Source organism: Tachyglossus aculeatus, chromosome 18, assembly GCF_015852505.1.
Source record: "Tachyglossus aculeatus isolate mTacAcu1 chromosome 18, mTacAcu1.pri, whole genome shotgun sequence".
Lineage (NCBI taxonomy): Eukaryota > Metazoa > Chordata > Mammalia > Monotremata > Tachyglossidae > Tachyglossus > Tachyglossus aculeatus.
Window position 1 is genome coordinate 26437716 of NC_052083.1, and position 25460 is coordinate 26463175.

General features: G+C 48.6%; 1 protein-coding gene across 1 annotated transcript in view; it reads left to right on the top strand.

The window, feature by feature from the left end:
- The first annotated feature begins 605 nt into the window (after positions 1-605).
- TMEM131 (transmembrane protein 131) overlaps positions 606-25460 on the top strand; it is a 105011-nt gene continuing 80156 nt past the window's right edge. Inside the window, exons 1-4 of the mRNA XM_038760122.1 lie at positions 606-968; positions 1104-1212; positions 18601-18662; positions 24286-24326. Coding sequence (XP_038616050.1) covers positions 606-968; positions 1104-1212; positions 18601-18662; positions 24286-24326 — 575 coding nt within the window. The remainder of the gene's footprint in view (positions 969-1103; positions 1213-18600; positions 18663-24285; positions 24327-25460) is intronic.

Here is a 25460-nt window from a genome sequence, read left to right on the forward strand (position 1 = left end):
AAGCAGCGTGGCTCAGTGGAAAGAACACGGGCTTTGGAGTCAGAGGTCATGGGTTCAAACCCCGGCTCTGCCAATTGTCAGCTGCGTGACTTTGGGCAAGTCGCTTAACTTCTCTTCCCCACAGCACCTTCCCCGCCTTCCCTTCCCCACAGCACCTGTATATATGTTTGTACATATGTATTACTATATTTATTTATTTATTTTATTTGTACATATCTATTCTATTTATTTTATTTTGTTAGTATGTTTGGTTTTGTTCTCTGTCTCCCCCTTTTAGACTGTGAGCCCGCTGTTGGGTAGGGACTGTCTCTATATGTTGTCAATTTGTACTTCCCAAGCGCTTAGTACAGTGCTCTGCACATACTAAGCGCTCAATAAATAAATGCGATTGATTGATTGATTGATTCTCTGTGCCTCAGTTACCCTATCTGTCAAATGGGGATTAAGACTGTGAGCCTCACGTGGGACAACCTGATCAACTTGTATCTACCCCAGCGCTTAGAACAGTGCTTTGCACATAGTAAGCGCTTAACAAATACCAACATTATTATTATTATTATCGGTCCCCAGCTCGACGCCCTCTCCCGCACAGACCCGGACGGCGCATGCGCCACCAGGCGGTGACGCGCACGAGGAGGCGGAGGGCCGACGTCCTCCCCCCCGCCCGGCGTCCCGAAGCCCAGACGGCCATCTTGACTCCGGGCAGGTCCCGAGTCCCGCGTCCCGGGGGCGGGGTCTGCGGCCGCGGCCCCCCGAGCACGTCCCCGGGGCCGCCGAGAGCCCGGCCGTCCGCCGGCAGCGTGGCCGGCCCCTCGGGGCTCCCGTCCGCGCCCCGGCCCGGGCCCCGCCGTGCCCGCCTCCAAGATGGCCGTCGGGGGTGGGGGCCGGGCGGCCGGCCGGCGTCGCCCCGAGGGCTTCTGGGAGCGGCCGAGCCTATAAAGGGGAGGCGGGCGGAGCGGGCCACGCACGCAGGGCCCGGCAGGACCGGCCGACGGACTCGTTGACCTCTGACCCCTGGCCCTCCGGCCCACCCACCCGACAGGCCCAGCATGGGGAGGAGGAGGAGGCGGCCGGAGGAGGAGGAGGAGGACCACCGGGAGGAGGAGGCGGCGGCCCCGTCCCCGAGGGTCCCCCCGGGCCCGGCCGGCCGCCTCCTGGCCGCGCTGCACCTTCTCCTGACCGTTGTGGCCGCGGGCCGGGCCCACCAGGAAGGTGCGTGGCATCCCTTCGGTCGTGTGGACTGTGTAGTGGACTGCGCGCCCCGGCGGGGGGTCCCCCGGGCTAGTCCGGGCCCACTTCCGGTAGCCCAAAGCCCGGCCCCGGGTGGCCACCCCCCACCCCCCCTCTCAGGCCGGGAGTGGGGCCTGGCCGGGATCTTTCTCTGGTCGTCGCTCCGCCGGCCTCCCCGAGCGCTTAGTGCAATGCTCTGCGCACAATCATCGCTCACTAAATCAATCATATTTATTGAGCGCTTACTATGTGCAGAGCACTATACTAAGCGCTTGGGAAGTACAAATTGGCAACATATAGAGACAGTCCTTACCCAACAGTGGGCTCACAGTCTAAAATCAATCATATTTATTGAGCGCTTACTATGTGCAGAGCACTGTACTAAGCGCTTGGGAAGTGCAAATTGGCAACATATAGAGACAGTCCCTACCCAACAGTGGGCTCACAGTCTAAAAGGGGAGACAGAGAAAAAAAAAACCAAACATACTAACAAAATTAAATAGAATAGATATGTACAAGTAAAATAAATAAATAAGTAGAGTAATAAATATGTACAAACATATATAAATATATAAAAGGGAGACAGAACAAAACCAAACATACTAACAAAATAAAATAAATAGAATAGATATGTACAAGTAAAATAAATAAATAGAGTAACAAATATGTGCAAACATATACATATATACAGGTGCTGTGGGGAAGGGACGGAGGTAAGATGGGGGGGATGGAGAGGGGACCGAGGGGGAGAGGAAGGAAGGGGCTCAGTCTGGGAAGGCCTCCTGGAGGAGGTGAGCTCTCAGTAGGGCCTTGAAGGGAGGAAGAGAGCTAGTTTGGCGGATGGGCAGAGGGAGGGCATTCCAGGCCCCGGGGATGACGTGGGCCGGGGGTCGATGGCGGGACAGGCGAGAACGAGGTAATGTGAGGAGATTAGCGAAGGAGGAGCGGAGCATTAATCATTCATCCAGTCGTATTTCGCTAGCGCTTCCTGTGTGCGGAGCACCGCACCAAGCGCTTGGGAATGGACAAGAGCTCTGACTCTTAACATAAAGAGAAGCAGCATGGCATAGTGGATAGAGCCAGAAGAGAGTCAGAATGTCATGGGTTCTAATCTCCTTTTAGACTGTGAGCCCACTGTTGGGTAGGGACTGTCTCTGTATGTTGCCAATTTGTACTTCCCAAGCGCTTAGTACAGTGCTCTGCACATAGTAAGCGCTCAATAAATACGATTGATGATGATGATGACAAGTCGGCAACAGAGACAATCCCTCCCCAACAACGGGGTCACAGTCTAGGAGGGGAACACAGACAGCAAAACAAGCAGACAGGTGTCAGTCATCGTCATATTGATTCATTCAGTCGTATTTATGGAACGCTTCCTAATAGTAATAATAATAATGTTGGCATTTGTTAAGCGCTTACTATGTGCAAAGCACTGTTCTAAGCGCTGGGGGGATACAAAGTGATCAGGTTGTCCCATGTGGGGTTCACAGTCTTAATCACCATTTTACAGATGAGGTAACTGAGGCTCAGAGAAGTGAAGTGACTTGCCCAAGGTCACACAGCAGACATGTGGCGGAGCTGGGATTCGAACCCGTGACCTCTGACTCCAAAGCCCGTGCTCTTTCCACTGAGCCACGCTGCTTCTCTGCAGCTTCCTGTGTGCAGAACACTGTATTAAGTGCTTGGAAAGTACAACGGATAGACGCGGTCCCTACCCAACAACGGGATCACTGTCTAGAAGGGAGAGACAGACAACAAAACAAAGCAAGCAGACAGGTGTCAATCATCGTCATAATCATTCATTCATTCATTCAGTCGTATTTACTGAGCGCTTCCTGTGTGCAGAGCACTGCACCAAGCGCTTGGAAAGTACAAGTCGGTAACAGAGACAATCCCTCCCCAACAACGGGCTCTCAGTCTAGGAGGGGGAGACAGACAACAAAGCAAGCAGACAAGTGTCAGTCATCATCATAATGATTTATTCATTCAATCATATTTATGGGGTGCTTACTGTGTGCAGAGCACTGTACTAAGCACTTGGGAAGTACAATCGGCAATGGATAGAGACGGTCTTTATACAACAATGGGCTCACAGTCTTGAAGGGGGACACAGACAACAAAACAAGCAGACAAGTGTCAATCATCATCATTGATTCATTCAATCGTATTTATGGAATTCTTCCTGTGCACAGAGCACTGTACTAAGCACTTGGAAAGTACAATTTGGCAACTGATAGAGACGGTCCCTACCCAACAACGGGCTCACAGTCTAGAAGGGGGAGACACATAACAAAACAAAGCATGTAGACAGGTGTCAGTACTGACAGAATAATTAGAATTATAGCTATATGCACATCATTAATAAAATAGAGTAGTAAATGTGTACAAATAAAATGGAGTAGTATGTACAAATATATGACCCCACCTCACCTTCTAGTTATCACCCTATATCCCTCCTACCATTCCTTTCCAAACTCCTTGAACGAGTTAGTTGTCTATACGCGCTGCCTCAAATTCCTCAACACCAACTCTCTCCTCGACCCCCTCCAGTCCGTCTTCCGTCCCCTACATTCCACAGAAACTGCCCTCTCAAAGGTTACCAATGACCTCCTGCTTGCCAAATCCAGCGGCTCATACTCAGTCCTGATCCTCCTCGACCTCTCAGCTGCCTTTGACACTGTGGACCACCCCCTTCTCCTCAACACGCTATCTGACCTTGGCTTCACAGACTCCGTCCTCTCCTGGTTCTCCTCTTATCTCTCTGGTCGTTCATTCTCAGTCTCTTTTGCAGGCTCCTCCTCCCCCTCCCATCCCCTTACTGTGGGGGTTCCCCAAGGTTCAGGGCTTGGTCCCCTTCTGTTCTCGATCTACGCGCACTCCCTTGTTGACCTCATTCGCTCCCACGGCTTCAACTATCATCTCTACGCTGATGACACCCAGATCTACATCTCTGCCCCTGCTCTCTCCCCCTCCCTCCAGGTTCGCATCTCCTCCTGCCTTCAGGCCATCTCCATCTGGATGTCTGCCCGACACCTAAAACTCAACATGACCAAGACTGAACTCCTTGTCTTCCCTCCCAAACCCTGCCCTCTCCCTGACTTTCCCATCTCTGTTGACGGCACTACCATCCTTCCCGTCTCACAAGCCCTCAACCTTGGTGTCATCCTGGACTCGGCTCTCTCATTCACCCCTCACATCTAAGCCGTCACCAAAACCTGCCGGTCTCAGCTCCGCAACGTTGCCAAGATCCGCCCTTTCCTCTCCATCCAAACCACTACCCTGCTCGTTCAAGCTCTCATCCTATCCCATCTGGACTACTGCATCAGCCTTCTCTCTGATGTCCCGTCCTCATGTCTCTCCCCACTTCAGTCCATACTTCATGCTGCTGCCAGGATTGTCTTTGTCCAGAAACGCTCTGGGCATGTTACTCCCCTTCTCAAAAATCTCCAGTGGCTACCAATCTGCGCATCAGGCAGAAACTCCTCACCCTGGGCTTCAAGGCTCTCCATCACCTCGCCCCCTCCTACCTCACCTCCCTTCTCTCCTTCTCCAGCCCACCCCGCACTCTCTGCTCCTCTGCTGCTAATCTCCTCACCGTACCTTGTTCTCGCCTGTCCTGCTATCGACCCCCGGCGCACGTCATCCCCCGGGCCTGGAATGCCCTCCCTTTGCCCATCCGCCAAGCTAGCTCTCTTCCTCCCTTCAAGGCCCTACTGAGAGCTCACCTCCTCCAGGAGGCCTTCCCAGACTGAGCCCCTTCCTTCCTCTCTCCCTCGTCCCCCTCTCCATCCCCCTCATCTTACCTCCTTCCCTTCCCCCCAGCACCTGTATATATGTATATATGTTTGTACATATTTATTACTCTATTTGTTTATTTTACTTGTTCATATCTATTCTATTTATTTTATTTTGTTAGTATGTTTGGTTTTGTTCTCTGTCTCCCCCTTTTAGACTGTGAGCCCACTGTTGGGTAGGGACTGTCTCTATATGTTGCCAACTTGTACTTCCCAAGCGCTTAGTACAGTGCTCTGCACACATAAATACGATTGATTGCTTGATTGATTGATGCAAGTGCATAATCATCATCATCGTCCTTGCAATGTCAGGCCCAGGCGCTTCGCCTGCCGGGCTCCGCGGCGATTTGCATGGAAAATGGCAAGTGGGCACGAAAGTTTGCAAATTTGTGGGGTGGCAGTGCTCAGCGGGAAGCGGCTCGCTGAAGCGGGCCCTAAAGTTTCCTCTGCACAGCATCAGCTGGTCTGGGGCAATTATTTATTAATAATTAGCATTATTGTGGTGGGACTGTGGCAGTTGTTAATGATGATGGTGGGTCTGTGGCGGTTAATTCATTGGTATTTGTTAAGTACTTACTATGTGCCAAGCACTATTAATGATAATAATTTTGATGACTCTGTGACCATTAACAATAATAATAATGATAATAGTATTTGTTAAGTGCTTACTGTGTGCCAAGCACCGATCTAAGCTCTGGGGTAGGTATATGGTATTGGGGTTGGACAGTCCGTGTCCTACATGGGACTCACAATCTCAATCTCCATTTTACAAATGAGGGAACTGAGGCACAGAGAAGTGAAGCGATTTGCCTAAGGTCATGTAGCAGATGAGTGACGGAGCAGGGATTAGAACCCATGACCTCTGACTCCCAAGTCCATGCTGTTGCCACTAGGCCGTGCTTCTTCACTCAGAGCTATTCGTCCTTGGACGGGCATTGGTCAGCGCTTAGAACAGTGCCTGACACATAATGAGCGCTTAACAAATGCCATAGTTGTTGTATTATTATTGGGAAGGAAACTTAAATGATAGGCACCCTCGTTTCACCCCCAGTTTTGTATCTGTTTATGCTATGTATTCCATTTGAGGGCATACGCATTTGCAAATTGGAGTAAGCTTTTTTAAAAAAAAGTTCATTGAATCCTCCATGCATCAGCTGGACTCGATTTATGCATTGGTGTGGCTTAAGTGCAAATATGCAAAACAGTCAATAATAATAATAATAATAATAATGATGATGGTATTTGTTAAGCACTTACTATGTGCCAGGCACTGTTCTAAGCGCTGGGGTAGACACAAGGTATTTGGTTGTCGCATTTGGGGCTCATAATCTTAATCCCCATTTTACAGATGAGGGAACTGAGGCACAGAAAAATTCAGTGACTTTCTCAAAGTCGCATAACTGTCAAGTGGCACAGCCGGAATTAGAACCCTCGACTTCTGACTCCCAAGCCCGTGCTCTTTCCACTAAGCCACGCTGTATCTCAAAGTGACTGCATTTGAAACGACTAGCCCCGTACATTTCAGGAGCCCCTAATACTGGTGGAAGTTTGTTTGGCCTTAAAGTAGGTGTGCTCTGGAAGAAAAAAAAATAAAAATGAAATCACTCCTCTACTGCAAACTTGAGCTCTCACTGATGGCTTTCTCCTCGCTGAAGGTTTCCTCCAATTGGAGGGTGGCAATCAGTTGTATTTGTTGACTGCCTACTTTGAGCAGAGGATTGTACTGTTTGGGATAGTGCAGGTGTGATGGAGTTTGGGTTGCGGGGAGAAGTGCCTGATGTGGGAAAACTTGGAGGAAGTGGACGGGGATGGGGAAGAGATAGGAAGCCAAGAGCAACAATCCCTTGTTGCTGCTTCGCACAACTTCCCATCTGCCCCTTTCCTTGGTCCTATTGCTATCCAACACGCTCTTCGCTGGGCGAATATGGAATAGAAAAGATTCTCACCGAGGAAAAAAGCAAATGTATTTAGAGAATGGAGATCCGTCCATCAGAGGTATTTATTGAGCGCTTACTGTGTGCAGAGCACTGTATGAAGCGCTTGGGAGAGGAAAATGCCACAGAGTTGGTAGGCACACCCCCTCCCCACAGTGAGCTTTAGTCTAGAAGGCGAGTTGGACATTAATATAAATAGGTGAATTGCAGATGTGTACATAAGTACTGTATGGCTGAGGATGGGGGTGAACATTCATTTATTTATCGTATTTATTGAGCGCTAACTGAATGCAGAGCGCTGTGCTAAGCACTTGGGAAGTTAAGTAAGGGAGTCAGAGGATGTGGGTTCTATTCCTGACTCTGCCACTTGTCTGCTGTGTGACCTTGGGTAAGCCACTTAACTTCTCTGTGCCTCAGTGACCTCATCTGTAGAATGGGTATTAAGACTGTGAGCCCCACGTGGGACAACCTGATTACCTTGTACCTATCCCAGCGCTTAGAACAGTGCTTTCACATAGTAAGTGCTTAACAAATACCATAATAATAATAATAAATACAGCAATAAAGGCACGTTCCCTGCCCACAATGAGCTCACAGTCCCAGTACCCAAGTACCCAAAGGGTACAGTTCCAAGTGTATAGGTGACACAGAAGGAAATCAAATACATAAATGCATTCTTGGATTGAGGTTGAATGCGCGTTTGTGTGTGGTTGCCCCCTCCGCCCCGGCCTCTGTTTTCCTTCTCCCACACTTCCAAAACGTTTCAGTTTTGGTGGCTGGCCTGCAGTGATTGTCCAGGGGGCTTCCAATAACTAGAGCAAGGAAAGGGTTACTCGCAGAACAATCATTGGTAGAGAAGCAGCGTGGATAGAGCACAGATCTGGGAGTCAGAAAGTCCTGGATTCTAATCCCATCTCCGCCGCTTGTCTGCTATGTGATCTTGGGCAAGTCACTTCCCTTCTCTGGGCCTCAGTTCCTTTATCTGAAAACTGGGGATTAAGAGCGTGAGCCCCATGTGGGACAGGGACCGTGTCCAACCTGATTAGCTTCTACCTACCCCAGCCTTAGAACAATGCTTGGCACATAGTAAGTGCATAATAAGTACCAAAATTATTACTATTCATTCATTCATTCAGTCGTATTTATTGAGCGCTTACTGTGTGCAGAGCATTGTACTAAGTGCTTGGGAAGTACAAGTCGGCAACATATAGAGATGGTCCCTACCCAACAGTGGGCTCACAGTCTAGAAGGGGGAGACGGACAACAAAACAAAACATATTAACAAAATAAAATAAATAGAATAAATATGTACAAGTAAAATAAATAGAGTAATGAATACGTACAAACATATTACTCTGGGCCGAGCACTGCAGAGTGTTTGGCAGAGAACAGTACAACAGAGTTGGTAGACACATTGCCTGCCCACAGTGAGCTTGGTACGCAGTGCTTAGAACAGTGCTTTGCACATAGTAAGCGCTTAACAAATACGATCATTATTATTACTTGATGGCTAAAAGGCAGCCTTGTGGAAGGATAGACCATTTGTCTAGTTTCTCCTCAGTTATTTCTAAGTAGAGACACAGTCTTAGTGTAGAGTACATTTAATGTTTTCATAATGCATCTTTCACAGCATTTCTTGGATCTGTTGGTGAATTAGGTCACAGTTTTCCCAGTTCTGTTACTGGTTCTTAGAGAAGTCCGTCAATTGTATTTATTGGGCACTTACTTTGTGCAGACTAGTGTGGCCTAGTGGAAAGGGCACAGGCCTGGAAGACGGGGGACCTGGGTTCTAATCCCAGCTCCGCCACCTGTCTGCTGTATGACTTTGGGCAAGTCACTTCTTCTCTGTGCCTCAGTACCTGCATCGGCAGAATGGGGATTCAATACCTGTTCTTCCGCTTACTTAGACTCTGAGTCCCACTGTGGGAACCTGATTATCTTGTATCTCTCCCAACACTCAATACAATGATGGACACGTAGAAAGTGCTCAACAAGGAACACTTTTATTAATACTATTATTATTGTTTAAATGGTATTTAAGCACTTACTATGCTCCAGGCACTGTTCTAAGCGCTGGGGTAGATGCAAACTAATCAAGTAGGGCATGGTTCGTGTCCCATGTGGGGCTCATGGTTTTAGTCCCCATTTTGCAGAAGAGGTAACTGAGGCCCAGAGAAGAGAAGTGACTTCTCCAAGGTCACACAGCAGACAGCTGACGGAGCTAGGATAAGAACCTAGGTCTTCTGGCTCCCAGGGCTGGGCTCTTCCTGTTAGGCTGCATTTTTATTATTAATATTATCTTCATCATTATTATTATTATCATTGTTGGCATTAGAGGAGCCAAGTGTGGCAGCTGGGTTGTAGCAGGAAATCAGGGAGGTAAGGTAGGAGGGGGCGAGGGCGATGGCCGGTGAGGAGTTTCTGTTTGTAGCGGTGGATAGGCGACCGTTGGAGATTCTTGAGTGGGGAAGCACAGACTGGACGGTTTTCTAGAAAAGTCATTTGGGTAGCAGAGTGAAATGTGGACTAGAGTGGGAGAGACAGGAGGCTGGGAGGTCAGCAAGGAGGCTGATGCAGTAATCAAGGTGGGATAGGAGAAGTGCGTGAATTAACATGGTAGCTGGGATGGAGAGGAAAGAGCTGAAGTTGTGAAGGTTAAACCAACAGAATTGGTGACAGAATGAATGTGTGGGATGAATGAGCGATAAATTGAGGATAACACCAGCGTTACAAGCTTGAGACGGAAGACAGTGGTGCTGTCTACAGTGATGGGGGGAGGACAGGGTTTATGTGGAAAGATGAGGAGTTTCAGGCATGTGAAGTTTGAGGTGTCCACAGGTCGTCAGATTAGAGACATCCTGAAGGCAAGAGAAAATGTGAGATTGAAGAGAAGGCCAGAGTTGTTGATTTGGAAATCATCTGCATAGAGGTGGTAGTCGAAGCCGTGGGAGTGAATGAGTTTCCCAAGGGAGTGGGCGTAGACAGGGAAAGAAGGGGTCCCCAGAACTGAGCCTTGAGGGACTCCCCCAAGTAGGAGGTGGGAGGCAGAGAAGTAGCCTGTGAAAGAAACTAAGAATGAGCAGCCAGAGTGATAGGAGAAGCAGGAGAGGACAGGGTCAGGGAAGCCGAGGTTGGATAACGTTTCCGGGAGAAGGGGAGGTAGATGGTTTCGAAGACAGCTCTGTTGAAGAGTGGGTTTGGAAGTGGGAGGCAGACGGATCTGGAATGGTGAAACATGAAAGCAAAGCCCAGAATTGAAGGAAAATCAGTCGGGTGCTGAGGGTAGAGGAGCAGAACTTGAGGCTTCTTAGGGCCCAGAATTCAGGGTCCAACCATCACCTTTGCAGTCACCATTCTTTCCCGGGGCTTGTGGAGGCCTTGTTCTTTCTCTCTGGGGTGGAGGAAGGCATGATGGGGGAGAGAAGCAGCGTGGTCTAGTGGCTAAAGCTCGGGCTGGGAATCAGAAGGACCTGGGTTCTAGTCCCGGCTCTGCCACTCGTCTGCTGTGTGAGACCATAGGCAAGTCACTTAACTTCTCTGGGCCTCACTTACTTCATCGGTAAAATGGGGGAAAAGACTGTGAGCCCAATGTGGGACAGGGGCTGTGTCCAACCTGATTATGTTGTACCTGCCCCAGTGCTTAGACCTGTGCCTGACACATAGTAAGCACTTAATAAATACCATAAAAAGGGGGATTCATTCAATTGTATTTGAGTGCTTACTGTGTGCAGAGCACTGTACCAAGCGTTTGGAAAGTACCATTTGGCAATAAATAGAGACAATCCTTGCCCAACACTCATGGTCCAGAAGTGGGGAGATGGGATGGTGACTCCTTGGTGTCGGGGAGGAGGAGAGCCAGAGCCAGGTCTTGGGGAGGCAGTGTGGCTGGCTGCCTGGGGGAGGGGAAACCAAAGCCGTTCATCATAACCGAAATTTATCCGGGCTTTAGGACTCCTGTCTGTCTTAGCTGTGTTTACCTCTTAGTGGGGAGTTTATTAGGCTGTGTTCAGCAGAGATAAAAGAAACCCTGAGTGAGAGAGAGAGCGAGCCCACACGTGTGTGTGTGCCCAAAGGTCAGAGGAGACTTTGAGTGATAACCTGACTGGAACATTTGTTCATTCATTCATTCACTTGTATTTATTGAGCACTTCCTTTCTGTAGAGCACTGTACTAAGCACTTGAGATACAATGCTACAATAAACAGTCACATTCCCTGCCCACAACGAGTCCAGAGGGGAGGATTGATATTCATTCTAAACTTGTTACAAGAGTGTCTCAGTGTGGATACCAGTAACCAGTTTTCCGTAGACAGGCCTTTGGTCAGTGGTACTTGTCGACCACTTACTATATGCAGCGCCACTATAATAAGCACTTGGGAGAGTCCAGTACAGTAGACCTATAGTGACAGAGTTAGTTCTCTGTCCATAACAGACTTACAGTCTAGAGGAGGGAGGCAGCCATTAATATAAGTAGTGACTTTCCCATTGCTTTGCCCGCTTCTTTTCCAGACTTAGTATGAACGCAGGGCCTCAGGTGTCCTTTGCGTTTTACCAGCCTACTGTGAGATAGATCTCACAGCCTTTGGCTTCAAAGGTTGGGGCTGTCGGTGAGAAGACTTCTAGCCGCTTGCCAGTTGGTGATCCTCTTGGGGTATTTGACCAGTGTGACTGGTAGGGGATGCTCACAAAGTTGGCCAAGATTGGATTAATTTGTTTCCCCCTGACCCCATGGCTAGATGAAATTTAGTGGCTATTCAGCATTGGCCCTTACCCTCTGTCTCTCAAGGCACAAAGCTGTCTCCTTGGGGAGTGTGTTTATAATAATAATTACTGTACTTGTTAAGTGCGTGCTGTGTGCCAAGCACTGTTCTAAGAGCTGGGATAGATACGAGTCAGTCAGGGTGGACACAGTCCTTGCCCCACATGGGGCTCACACTCTTAATCCCCATTTTCCACATGAGATAACTGAGGCCCAGAGAAGTGAAGTGACTTGCCCAAGGTCGCACAGCAGACAAGTGAGAAGCATTCATTCATTTCATTCATTCAATCGTATTTATTGAGCGCTTACTGTGTGCAGAGCACTGTACTAAGCACTTGGGAAGTGCAGGTTGGCAACATATATACAGTCCCTACCCAACAGTGGGCTCACAGTCTAGAAGGAGGAGACAGAGAACAAAAGAAAACATATTAACAAAATAAAATAAATACAATATGTACAAGTAAAATAGAGTAATAAATATGTACAAACATATATACATGTATACAGGTGCTGTGGGGAAGGGAAGGAGGTAAGTCTGGGAGAATGGAGAGGGGGAGGCGGGGGAGAGGAAGGAGGGGGCTCAGTCTGGGAAGGCCTCCTGGAGGAGGTGAGCTCTCAGAAGGGCTTTGAAGGGAGGAAGAGAGCTAGCTTGGCGGATGTGGGGAGGGAGGGCATTCCAGGCCAGGGGGATGACGTGGGCCGGGGATCGATGGCGGGACAGGCGAGAATGAGGCACGGTGAGGAGGTTAGCGGCAGAGGAGCGGAGGGTGTGGGCTGGGCTGTAGAAGGAGAGAAGGGAGGTGAGGTAGGAGGGGACGAGGTGATGGAGAGCCTTGAAGCCCAGGGTGAGGAGTTTCTGCCTGATGCACAGGTTGATTGGTAGCCACTGGAGACTTTTTAGGAGGGGAGTAACATGCCCAGAGTGTTTCTGGACAAAGACAGTCCGGGCAGCGGCGTGAAGTATGGATTGAAGTGGGGAGAGACAGGAGGGTGGGAGATCAGAGAGGAGGCTGATACAGTAGTCCAGACGGGATAGGATGAGAGCTTGAACGAGCAGGGTAGCGGTTTGGATGGAGAGGAAAGGGCGGATCTTGATAATGTTGTGGAGGTGAGACCGGCAGGTTTTGATGACGGCTTGGATGTGAGGGGTGAACGAGAGAGCGGAGTTGAGGATGACACCAAGGTTGCGGGTTTGTGAGATGGGAAGGATGGTAGTGCCGTCAACAGAGATGGGAAAGTCAGGGAGAGGGCAGGGTTTGGGAGGGAAGACAAGGAGTTCAGTCTTGGACATGTTGAGTTTTAGGTGGCGGGCAGACATCCAGATGGAGGTGTCCTGAAGGCAGGAGGAGATGTGAGCTTGGAGGGAGAGAGAGCAGGGGCAGAGATGTAGATTTGCAGAGAAGCAGAGTGGCTCGGTGGAAAGAGCACGGGCTTTGGAGTCAGAGGTCATGGGTTCAAATTCCGGCTCTGCCAATTGTCAGCCATGTGACTCTGGGCACGTCACTTAACTTCTCTGGGCCTCAGTTCCCTCATCTGTAAAATGGGGATTAAGACTTTGAACCCCCCGTGGGTCAACCTGATCACCTGTAACCTCCCCAGCACTTAGAGCAGTGCTTTGCACATAGTAAGCACTTAATAAATGCCATTATTATTATTATTATTATTATTATTATTATTATGTGACGGAGGCGGGATTAGAAGCCAGGTACTCCTGACTCCCAGGCCTGGGCTCTATCCACTTAGCCATGCTATTTATCCCAGCACTTAGAACAGTGCTTGGCACATAGTAAGCACTTAACAATTATCATCATTACTATTATTATTACGTTCATCCCCCCCTGCCGCCAGAAGGGCAGACCACCTCCCCCTGTACTTCATTCGGCTCGGTTGTTGATGGATGGACCGAGTGGCGTGAAAGCCTTTCCACCCAGAAGCTAGCACCTAACCTCGCTTGTCCTTTGACTAATTGTCCACCCCTAATTGCTCACAGGTGATTATGAACTGCTTTTCAGGAAGGGCAGGCTGTTGGGTGAGCAGGTATGTGCTTTGGGAGCAACCATATATGACCTAATAAAATAACTTCTGGAATTGTCCCTCTGGAGAAACTTCCAACATTGCTGCTCAAAAACAACCCTGTAGACCACAGCCTTACTGTCATACTTCCATAAGAATAGCGGGACGTAGTGGCATCAGGAGGACGTGGGTTCCAATCCCGGCTCCGCCTTGTGTCGGCTGTGTGACCTCGGGCAAGTCACTTCCCTTCTCTGGGCCTCAGTTCCCCATCTGGAAAAGACTGTGAGCCCCATGTGGTCCAGGGGCTGTGTCCAACCCGATTATCTTGTATCTACTCCAGCACTTAGTACGGTGCCTGGGAGGTGGCCTGTGTCCAACCTGATAAGCTGGTGTCTGTCTAGTGCTCAGTACAGTCCCTGGCACAGAGTAAGTTATTAACAAGTACCATAAAAAAAAGGGTTAAGTCGATTTGTCAGCCTTAAAATTTGGGTCAGCTTTTTAGGTCTGTCAGATTTGTTGGGCAGGAGCTGACAGTTGTTAGGCAGCATCTATCTCCGCACTTCAGTCAGTCGTATTTATTGAGCGCTTACTGTGTGTAGTGCCCTTTATTGTACAGTTAGCAATGCTGAATAAACACCACCACTAATCGGTTGCTAAAGAAAAGTTCTTCGTGGGTTTGGTCCTTTTCTATGGTCTGTGAACATCGTGTGATAATAATTGTAGTATGAAGTGCTTGCAGTGTGCCAGGCACTGTACTGAACTCTAGGGTGGAAACAAGTAAATCGGGTTGGACACAGTCCCTGTCCCACATAAGGCTCACAGTCTTAATCCCCATTTTCCAGATGAGGTAACTGAGGCCCAGTGAAGTGATTTGCCCAAGGTCACACAGCAGACAAGTGGCAGAGTCAGGATTAGAACCCAGGTCCTCCTGACTCCTAGGCCTCAGCTCTGTCCACTAGTCAGTGCTGCTTCTCAGACCTGTAGGGAGAGGGAGACTGGGAATGCAGACAGGCTGATTTGGGGATGATGCGAAAAGCCTCCAGAGACTCCTTGGAAAGTGAGCAGAGCAGGTGTTTATTGTTGCATTGGGCTCTCCCAAGCGCTTAGTTCAGTGCTGTGCACACAGTAAGCGCCCAGTAAATACTGTTGAATGAATGAATGAATGAATTCAGGCCACCAGGCAGTAAATTCTTAAGGAACTCTGCATTGAAGAAAATGCACAGAACCATTTCTGCTGACATTGCGGGATCTGTCAGGTGCATGTTGGGAAACACTCCCTAACTGGGTTCTGTCCAAAACATGTGTCATTTTTGTTGTCGTCTTCATCAGTGGTATTAATTACTTCATTCAATCCTATTTATTGTGCGCCTGCTGTGTGCAGAGCATTGTACTAAGCGCTCGGGAAAGTACAATCCAGCAATGAACAGTGACATTCCCTGCCCACAGTGAGCTCACAGTCTAGAGGACGAGCTTCCAGTCTAGTGCTTACTTTGTGCAGAGCACTGTACTAACCGCTTGGGAGAACAGAGTTGGCAGGCAGGTTCCTTGCCTACAATGAGCTTAGAGGGGAAGACAGACATTAATACAAATAAGTAATGCTACATTATTTGATAGGTGCAAAAGTACCATGGGGTTGAGGGTGGGACAAATACCAAATGCCCAAAGGTCACAGATCCAAATGCGTAGATGACACAGAAGGGAGAGGGAGCCTGTAGAAAGAGAGCTTAATTGGGGAAGGCCTCTTGGAGGAGGTGGGGAGAGTGGGGGTCTGGTGGATAAGGAGGGGGAGGGAATACCAGGTTAGGGGGAGGACGTGGGAAAGGGGTCGTCGGTGAGGCATTAGTAATATTGACTGAGCGCTTAATGTGTGCTAAGCTCTGTGCTAGGCCCTTGGGAGAGTACAATGTAAATAGATATCCAGTAGAGAGATGAGATTGGGGCACGGTGAGTAGAGGCCTGTGGAGCTAGAGGCCTGAAATGAGTGAGCTGGGCTGGAGTAGCAGCTCTTTGAGGTGAGGTAGGAGGGGCCCAGCTGATTGCTTGAAAGCCGACGGTAAGGAGTTTCTCTTGGCGGAGGCGGATGGGCAGCCAGAGGTGGTTCTTGAGGAGTCAGGGGACATGGACTGAAAGTATCTGTAGAAAAATGATCCAGGCAGCTGAGTGTAATATGGATTGGAGCGGGGAGAGAGAGGCCGGGAGGTCAGCGAGGAGCCAGGTTGTAGCAGACCAGGCAGGATACAATAAGCGCTTGGAGCAGCGTGGTTGCAGTTTGGATTTTAGTATTGTTGTGACGCTAGAACCCACAGGATTTGGTGACAGATTTAATATTTGGTGTGGTTGAGAGAGATGACTGGAGGGCAATGCCAAGGTTATGGGCCTGTGAGTCAGGGAGGATAGTGGTGCGGTCTACAGTGTTGGGACAGATGGGGAGGACAGGGTTTGAATGAGATGATACGGAGCCCCATTTTGGATATGTTAAGTTTGAGCTGTTGGTGGAGCATCAAGAAGGTAGAGATGTCCTGAAGTCAGGAGGAAATGTGAGACTCCAGAGAAGGAGAGATCGGGGCTGGAGATGGAGATTTAATCATCCTCGGAGAGATGGTAATTGAAGCCATGGGAGTGAATGAGTTCTCCAAGAGAAGGGGTGTGGATGGAGAATAGAAGGGGACCCAGAACTGAGCCTTGAGGGCCCCCCGCTGTCAGAGGAAGAGCCAACAAAAGACACTGAGAAACAGCCGTTAGAGAGATGGGAGGAGAATCAACAGAGGAGAGTGTCAGTTAAGTCAAGGTTGGATAAAGTTGAAGGGGGGGAACAATTGTATTACCCCAAGTGCTTAGTACAGTGGGTCAATCGATCAGTACCCTGGGATTGATTAATTGATTTGTAGGGTTGAGGATGAAGAGGAAATGGGGGTAGAGGAGAGCTTGATTCCTGTGCCCGGCAACCAGTCATCAGCGTGGCCTTCTGGAAAATGGGCATGGCTGTTTCCCTGCTGGGTGGGAGTTTCCTTCCTCTAGACCGTGAGCGTTCCGGGCCGGGAACATGTCTGCCCGCTCTGTTCTATCCTACTCTCCCAAGCACTCCGTACGGCGCTCTGCGCACAGTAAGCGCTCCATAAATGCCATGGATGGAGCGGTTGTTTTGGGCAGAAGCAGCTCTGGAAATGTGACACCCACTGCCTGAGGTGGGCACCCTGCTACCGACCCCGCCTGGTAGCCCTGGCGTCGGAGAGGGCCCCCTCTGAAAAGGCCCTCAGGAGAAGCTTGCAGATCCAGCCGTCCCTGCTGCTTTGCAGTGGCTGGATCCGTCTAATAATAATTGCGGTGTTTGTCAGGCGCTTACCGTGTGCCAGGCACCATACTAAGCGCTAGGGTGCACAGAAGTCAATCGGGTTGGACACAGTAGATCCCTGGAAACACGGGCGTGGCCCCTGGAGCCAAAATGGAAGGGGGAAGTAGACAGTGGCCAGTTGCCCATGGTGGACAACGATGCTGTCCGGGGCGAGGGCCCGCCTGCCCAAGCTCGTCGATGGACGCTCGCGCCACCTCTGCTGGTCCATCCTCCCACCCGACCGCTCCCAGCCAGAGACTCGGTCATCGGGAGGCATCGGCTGGTTGGGGGGTCCCGTCCAGCTGCCGGACGCCCGATCCTTGCCCTCTGGGAGCTCTTTTTCCGCTTTTGGCGTCGGGGCCTGGCAGCCAGTAGAAGAAAGCGGGAGGGCCACCTGTCATTGAAAACCCTTAATGGAAACTTTCTCTTTCCGTCTCTTCCCCTTTCTGTAAATGTGGTCCGTAGGGCAGGGAGGGACAGCCCACCTTCTCGCCATGGGGAACGGGGTCGGGATGGGGTGTGTGTGTGTGGGTGTTTGTGTCGGGCGTGGGCCTGTCTGGGCCATTCATTCATTCAGTTGTATTTAATGAGTGCTTACTGCGTGCAGAGCACTGTACTAAGCACTTGGAAAGTACAATTTGGCAACAGAGAGAGCCAATTCCTCCCCAACAATGGGCTCACAGTCTAGAAAGGGGAAACAGACAACAAAACAAAGCAAGTAGACAGGCATCAGTAGCAACCAGGCTGGGCTCTGCCAGCTGAGCTGAGGTTCCTTCTGGGCTGGGGGCGGGAGGAGGGGGAGGAAGAGGGCGGGGGCAACTGGATGGACTCCCCCAGCCAGCATGCTCAGATCTAGTGGGGTGGTTTCACTTCCTCTCTATCGTCTATAGGGCCCAATAAGTGCAGTTGTAGCTGCTCTCAAAAAAAAAAAAAAGTTCGACAAGGGGATTGCTGGAGCCCTGCTGACGTTAAAGAAGGGGAGTCCTATAAGTCATACCAGATGAGGAGGGCAGGGGGCTCTGGCTGATCCTGATCTACCTTGATCTCTGCCTAGAGATCAGTGTCTGACTAGATGATGATAACTGTAGTGTCTGTTAAGTCCTCACTCTGTGCCAGGCACTGTACTGAGCGCTGGGGTGGATATAAGCAAATCGGGTAGGACACAATCCCTGTCCCACGTGGAGCCCACAGTCTTAATCTCCATTTGACAGATGAGGTAACTGAGGCCCAGAGAAGTGAAATGACTTTCCCAAGGTCGCACAGCAGACAGGTAGCAAAGCAGTGGTGATGGTGTCAGTTCTCAGGTTGAGTGTGAACGTAGTCACTGAATTGCGTTTTGTAGAGTGTATTTCACCTTAACATATCTAGGCGCTTAGGATCAGCCAGTGACCTCGAAGTTAAGCCCGTCTTCAAGTCGAGCCGTTGAACCCAATCGTCACTTAATGTCATGTTTGATTTTTGGGTTCCCATGATGGAAAGCCTCACAGAAAACCATATTCTTCCGTCCAGTGACTTTGACTTTTGTGTTCCTTCACAGCATTCATCCAGTCGGAGAACATAATGGAAGTGCTCCGTTTTGACGATGGCGGTCTATTACAGGTAAAGCGGTGGAAATAGTGAACTTCCTCTCGGGCTCTGATTAGTGAACCAACTCATTCCCCTTTTGAACTGTGAGTTTAAAACAGCTGTTTCCCCTACCGTGTGTTCTGCTGTTGGAGATTTAATTTGAATTTGTCATGAGACTGTGGTTTGGTAAGGAGTGCTCTGGGTAAATGGAGAGAGCTTAAGGACGTGTATTAATTTTAGCATATGCTGAAACATAATTCTGATCAAGTTGTTACCTTATTGTTTCTGTTTGTCGAGCACCAAAATATGCATCCGGAACTCTGGGAAGGTTAGTCTTAACCTTAAAAAGATTATATGAGGTTTTGCATTTTTTCTGCAGGGGATATTAACTGCCTTTTTCATGAAAGTAATCCGTACTAAAGTCCTTTCGAAGGTTAGACTAAGGTAGGTTCTCCTCCTTGCCTTGCTGCATTTCCACCTTGCGATCTAAATTTTTTAATTTAAAACAGCTCCCGAAAAGTCACTACGGGTCCGGGATGGAGCCCTTCCATTTCCTTTAATATTCCAATTTTCTGTATGGGTTTTAACTCTTGAATTTGGAACTTTTAATTGGAAGGCTCCTATCTGTTGTAATACAACAGAGCTCGGCTCGTTCAGTATTTAGACACGACAAACGATTGGGTTATCAGCACATTTTCAAAGGTCTAAAACACATTCCACCCAGGTTTTGGGGGTTTGTCGATAATTGATTCTGTAAGCTGGACCATTGTGCAATATTAGATTCTGTTGTTCCTGTTGTGATGGTCTAAAATGTTTCTTCAGACTGCATGAAGATGTAGCCGGAAAAACAAAGCTAAATGTGTCTATTTTTTTTTCCATGACGGCAAATACGATTTAGGGAAGCAGCTTTTTAGAATGTCTGGCGGCGATGTCTTTGAATAGTGAACCAAAGGTGTCGTTTAGTTAGGTAGCTATCTCATACTTTAACCTTTAGTCTGGCGGATCGTGGATCGTGAACTTTGACTTGGCCTGAAATCCATAAAACTCTACCACCTTATCTCTCTCGCTGACGAATCAATATCCTATGAATGCGGTGGCTTGGCTCGTTTGGCTAAAAACACATCTCTCCGTCCATCTGTCAGAAATTTGAGCACTTGAGTAGTTAGTTTCCAGAGTACCGCTGACCTGAAGGAATTACGGAATGAATCGTTGAACACGTAGACAAAGCTTTTCATTCTCCCAATCCTTGCGATTGGCAAACACAAGGTCGTCAACACTAAAATCTTGTGAAACAAAGGGAGTTAGGGACTCTGGCTTTCTTTATGCTGAGTGAAATTTCAGAAGGCGTGTGACAAAAAAAAAAAGCGACCACCACATTTGAAGCCTATTTGTTACAGTGCAGTTCAGTGAGCAAGAACAATTACTTGAATTTAACTATTAATACCATAACGTCAGTGCTTTCGTAGCCAGAACTCTGGATAGTTTGTGTGGTTGCTATATCAGCATTGCACAGGGAAATAAGTATAATTGAACTTTAACTGGGTACAAAAACCCCCTACTGATTCCATAACCATCCCAGACAACTGGAATGATGGACAGTATTGTGGCCATGGAAAGCCTCGTTTGTGTGCCAAACTCTGCCTTTGATTGCCCAGTTACTATGTAGAATTTGAAGAGTAAGAGGTATAGGGGGGTAGCCCAAAGTCACGACAGAAAAAAGCACAGTTGGCAAAGAAAACCAGTATGCATAAAAAAAAAAAATCTTGTCTCAGAGCAGGTTCCAGAAGCATTGGTGTGCATTTGTATTTGCATTTTATGGTATTTGTTAAGCCCTTAATATGTGCCGGGCACTGTTCTAAGCGCTGGGATGACTACAGCTAAATCAGGTCAGTCCCTGTCCCATGTGGGACTCAATCTCAATCCCCATTTTATAGATGAGGTAACTGAGGCCCAGAGAAGTGAAGTGACATTCCCAAGGTCACACAGCAGACAAGTGGCAGAGCTGGGATTAGAACCCATGACCTTTTGAGTCTCAGGCCCGTGGTCTGTCCACCATGCCATGCTGCTGCTCACGACGTGATCACTTTAATCAGAAATGATTAGGAGACGAGAGGCCTGGTGAAGTTTATTTCACTGTGTCAGTCCATCGCATTTGAGTGCTTTCTCGGCTTCAAGGGTCTCCATCACCTCGCCCCCTCCTACCTCACCTCCCTTCTTTCCTTCTACAGCCCAGCCCACACCCTCTGCTCCTCTGCCACCAACCACCTCACTGTGCCTTGTTCTCGCCTGTCCCACCGTCGACCCCTGGCCCATGTCTTCCCCCTTGCCTGGAATGCCCTCCCTCCGCACATCCGCCAAGCTAGCTCTCTTCCTCCCTTCAAAACCCTACTGAGAGCTCACCTCCTCCAGGAGGCCTTCCCAGACTGAGCCCCTCCTTCCTCTCCCCCTCCCCATCCCCCCATCCTACCTCCTTCCCCTCCCCACAGCACCTGTATATATGTTTGTACAGATTTATTACTCTATTTTACTTGTACATATTTACTATTGTATTTACTTTATTTTGTTAATATGTTTTGTTGTCTGTCTCCCCCTTCTAGACTGTGAGCCCACTGTTGGGTAGGGACTGTCTCTATATGTTGCCAACTTGTACTTCCCAAGTGCTTAGTACAGTGCTGTGCACACAGTAAGTGCTCAATAAATACGATTGAATGAATGAATAAGAGCTTCGGAGAGTACAGTATAACCAACTGGCACATTCCCTGCTCACTGGTCTGTCTTGACATTAGAAACTTGCATTTCCCCTTCTGTTACCATTTCCCTAGGTTACCCAAAAATGATCTTAACAAAAAATTTCAGAGTATTAAGTTTTCTTTACTGCCCTTCTTTGGGAGCTGGGAGGAAGCCAAGAAGATGGGGGAATATGAGCAGGAACCCTACCCACAGCTCTAGTTTTAGGACTCAATTGCAAATCAAAGGCTAACCCACCCAAGCATCCGGATGATTCTGTTTGCTGCAGTATTTCCAGGTACTTAGCATTATCACCAACCCGGATAACTAAGCCCCTCTGAGAAGGGCACCGTCCTAGATGTTGAGGGAGTATCATGGGGTAAGATGTGCTGGAGCCAGGCAAGCTGACAGAAGTCAGCATATATACGATTTCCGGCTGGCGAATCCCAGTTTAGACTGCTGCGTATCAATTGTTTTTGGCTACAAAATCGATAACCAGGGGAAAGGGGAATCGTTGTCGCTGTATCCCCTGTTTTCGGTTCAAAATGATAAACGCTTAGTCCAGTGCTCAGCACACAGTAAGCGCTCAATGAATACGATTGAATGAATTTCAAGCCACCTGCTTGTTTGGCCTTCTCTGTTGACCCTCACCTCAGGGTCTCTGGCTTCCTCCTGATCTGCTTCTTCCCTCACCCATCTATCAATGAGCAGGATTTATTAAGCACTTAGCGTGTGCAGAGCACTATATTAAGCACTTGGGCTGAGCCCTCTTGATGGGAATCCAAAGAGTGCCCTTTCTGGCGTGGGCTCTGCCCCGGCCTGGACGTGACCACAATAGTCGCCTTTGGGGCCCCCGCCCCAGACTGTTCTAGATCTTTTCACTCTTTCCAGAGTTGCCTCTGAAAGCAGTAAGGTGGCCGGAGGCCAAACCACATCCCCTGGGTAGCCCTTCTCTTTTCTCTCCTCCTTGTGGCCATGCTGTCCTTTCCACCCACTCTCAAATCCAGCCCCACCATCTGTGCCCTGCACCGTCAATAATACTGATGGTGATAATGGTGGTATCTACTAAGCATCTACTATGTGGCACACACCGTACTAAGTTCTGGGGTGGATACAAGCAGGTTGGGTTGGACTCAACCCCTGTCCCACGTGGGGTTCACAGACCCTTCTCCGCTCCCACTGTCCTCGCCTGTTTTGGTCCTGAGAGTTCTCCCCGTCCAAAGTCTTACCTCGCCGTATCCGCCTTTCAGTTATCACCCCACCTTCCCGCTCTTCTTCCTGGCCAAGCTTGCGTATTGGGCCAGATGGCCTTCCTTCCTTGCATTCATTCAGTTGTATTTATTGAGCACTTACTGTGTGCAGAACACTGTACTAAGCGCTTGCATCCCCCGAGTCTCTCCTCGATGCCGGGAAGATTGGATTTCTCCTCCTTCACCCCGTCGAGAGCTCGCTCAGCTGGATTTTTGAGGTTCTCTAACCCTCATCGTCCTCTTGAACATTTCTGCTCCTTTGACTCTCTCCTCCTAGAAACTCAATGGCTTTGTGGTAGTAATTAATAATAATAATAATAATTGTAGTATTTGTTAAGCACTTACTATGTGCCAGGCACTGTACTAAGCGCTAGGGTGGATTCAAGCAGGTGGAGTTGGATGCAGTCCCTGTCCCACGTGGGGCCCAGTCTCAATCCCCATTTTATAGATGAGGTAACTGAGGCACGGAGGACTGAAGTGCCTTGCCCAAGGCCACACAGCAGACAAGGGGTGGAGCTGGGATTGGAACCCATGACCTTCTGACTCCCAGGCCTGGGCTCTATCCAGTATGCCATGCTTGTAGTGGAGTACGTTATTGCCTTCAGGGGCTTGGAACTCTCCTCCTCCAGCACCAATATTCTGCTACTTTGGTCTTTTGTATGTGTCTGTCCTTGCCTCTTAGTTTTGTTTGTCTTGAAATAATAATACATGTGGTATTTTTTTAAGCTCTTACTATGTTCCAGGCACTGTACTAAGCGCTGGGGTGGATACATGCAAATCGAGTAGGACAAAGTCCCTGCCCCACATGGAGCTCGCAGTCTTAATCCCCATTTGGCCGATGAGGTAACTGAGTCGGAGAGGAGTGAAGTGACTTGCCCAAGGTCACACAGCAGATAGTGGCGGTGCCAGGATTAGAACCCAGGTCTTTCTGAGTCCCAGGCCCAGGCTCTTTCCACTGAGCAGTGTTGTTTCTATATCATCTTGCCGCGTGTGTATCCCCGGGGGTCTACTACCCTTCCCTTCCCCCCTCCCAGCCCCACAGCATGTCTGTCATTTATTTGTATTAATGTCTGGCTCCCCTCCTCTAGACTGTAAGCTCACTGTGGGCAGGGAATGTGTCTGTTTATTGCTGTGTTGTACGTTCCCAAGCGCTTAGTACAGTGCTCTGCACACAGCAGGTGCTCCATAAATGCGATTGATAGATTGAATGGATGAATACAAGGTTGAGAAGCAGCATGGTGTAGTGGTTAGATGGGCCTGAGAGTCAGAAGATTCTAATCTTAGTTCGGCCACTTGTCTGCTGTATGACCTTGGGCAAGTTACTTCACTTCTCTGTTACCTCATCTGTACGGTGGGGGTTAAGACCGTGTGCCCCACCTGGGATAGGGACCTTGTCCATCCCAATTAGCTTGCATCTACTCCAGCACTTAGTAGAGAGCCTGGCAAGTAGCACTGAATGAATACCATTTTCAAGAAAAGCTAATGGGGTTGGTCACAGTCCCTGTCCCCCACCCAGCTCCGAGTCTTAATTCCCGTTTTACAGATGAGGTAACCGAGTTTACGTGGATGTGACATGGAAAACCCACGGTCCGAGACCATTTAGGATCGCTACCGAGACTAATTTCGAGCATTTAAAAGTCCTTCGTATGGTTTATACTGTTTTTCTTTTGCTTTTCCAGACTGATGCACCCATTGGGCTCGGTTCATATCAACAGAAAAGGTAAGTATTGGGTTTGCGTCTGTTGCTGCAATCGTTTCGGTGGCTGCTGAGCCATACTCCTCTCTTTCTGAGTGGTGGTGCCAGCGGGGAGGGGTGAATTGGGGGGAGGGAGGGCTTTTTACTTTTATTTTTTTCCTGCTGCAGCCAACGTCACACATGGGACAGGAATTGGGCATAGCCACAGGTTTGAGGCTCTTTACCTTCCAAGAGGCTGTCTCGTATATCTGTAACTTCTTTATACATCCGTAACTTACATACCCGTAACTCTACTCATACATCCGTAACTTATACATCTGCAACTTACTTATACATTCGTAATGTGAACTGGGCTGATGTAACAATTGCCACAAAAATGCAAATTGTCAATTCTGTGGTGTTTCCAGTGACAGTATGTGGATCCGAAAGCTGGATGGTGGAAAAAGCAGGATAGAAAGAGCATCTGGTTCTGTTGAAATGTGTTGGAGAAGGCTTTTGCGAATACCACGGACAGCCCAAAAAACAAACTCATTCATTCCATTTTATTTATTGAGTGCTTACTGTGTGCAGAGCACTGTACTGAGAGCTTGGAAAGTGCAGTTCGGCAACATATAGAGACAATCCGTACCCAGCAGTGGGCTCACAGATGGATTTTGGAGCAAATTTAGCCAAAGAGGGGTCTTTAGAAAGGCCACATGACTCGATTTAGATTAACGTATTTTGGACACGTAATCAAGAGGGCCAATTCTCTGGACGAGACATTAATGCTAGGAAAAGTCCAGGGAAAACATGGAAGAGGCAGACCAGCAGCTAGATGGATAGAAACCATAACAACAATAACAGAAGAATCGTTAGCAAGGTTACAGATTATGGCAGAAGACAGGATATTCTGGAGAAAGTATATCCGTAGAGTTGCTATGAATTGGAAATGAGTCTATGGCAGTTGATAATAATAATACCTTATTTATACATCCATAACTTACACATCCATAACTTATTTACACATCTGTAACTTACTTATAAATCCGTAACTTATACACCCGTAACTTATGCAACCGTAACTTAATTATTCAACCGTAACTTATTTATGCATCAGTAACTTATGTATGCATCTGTAATTTAATCATTAAGCTGTAATTTAAGATAGCTGTAATTTAT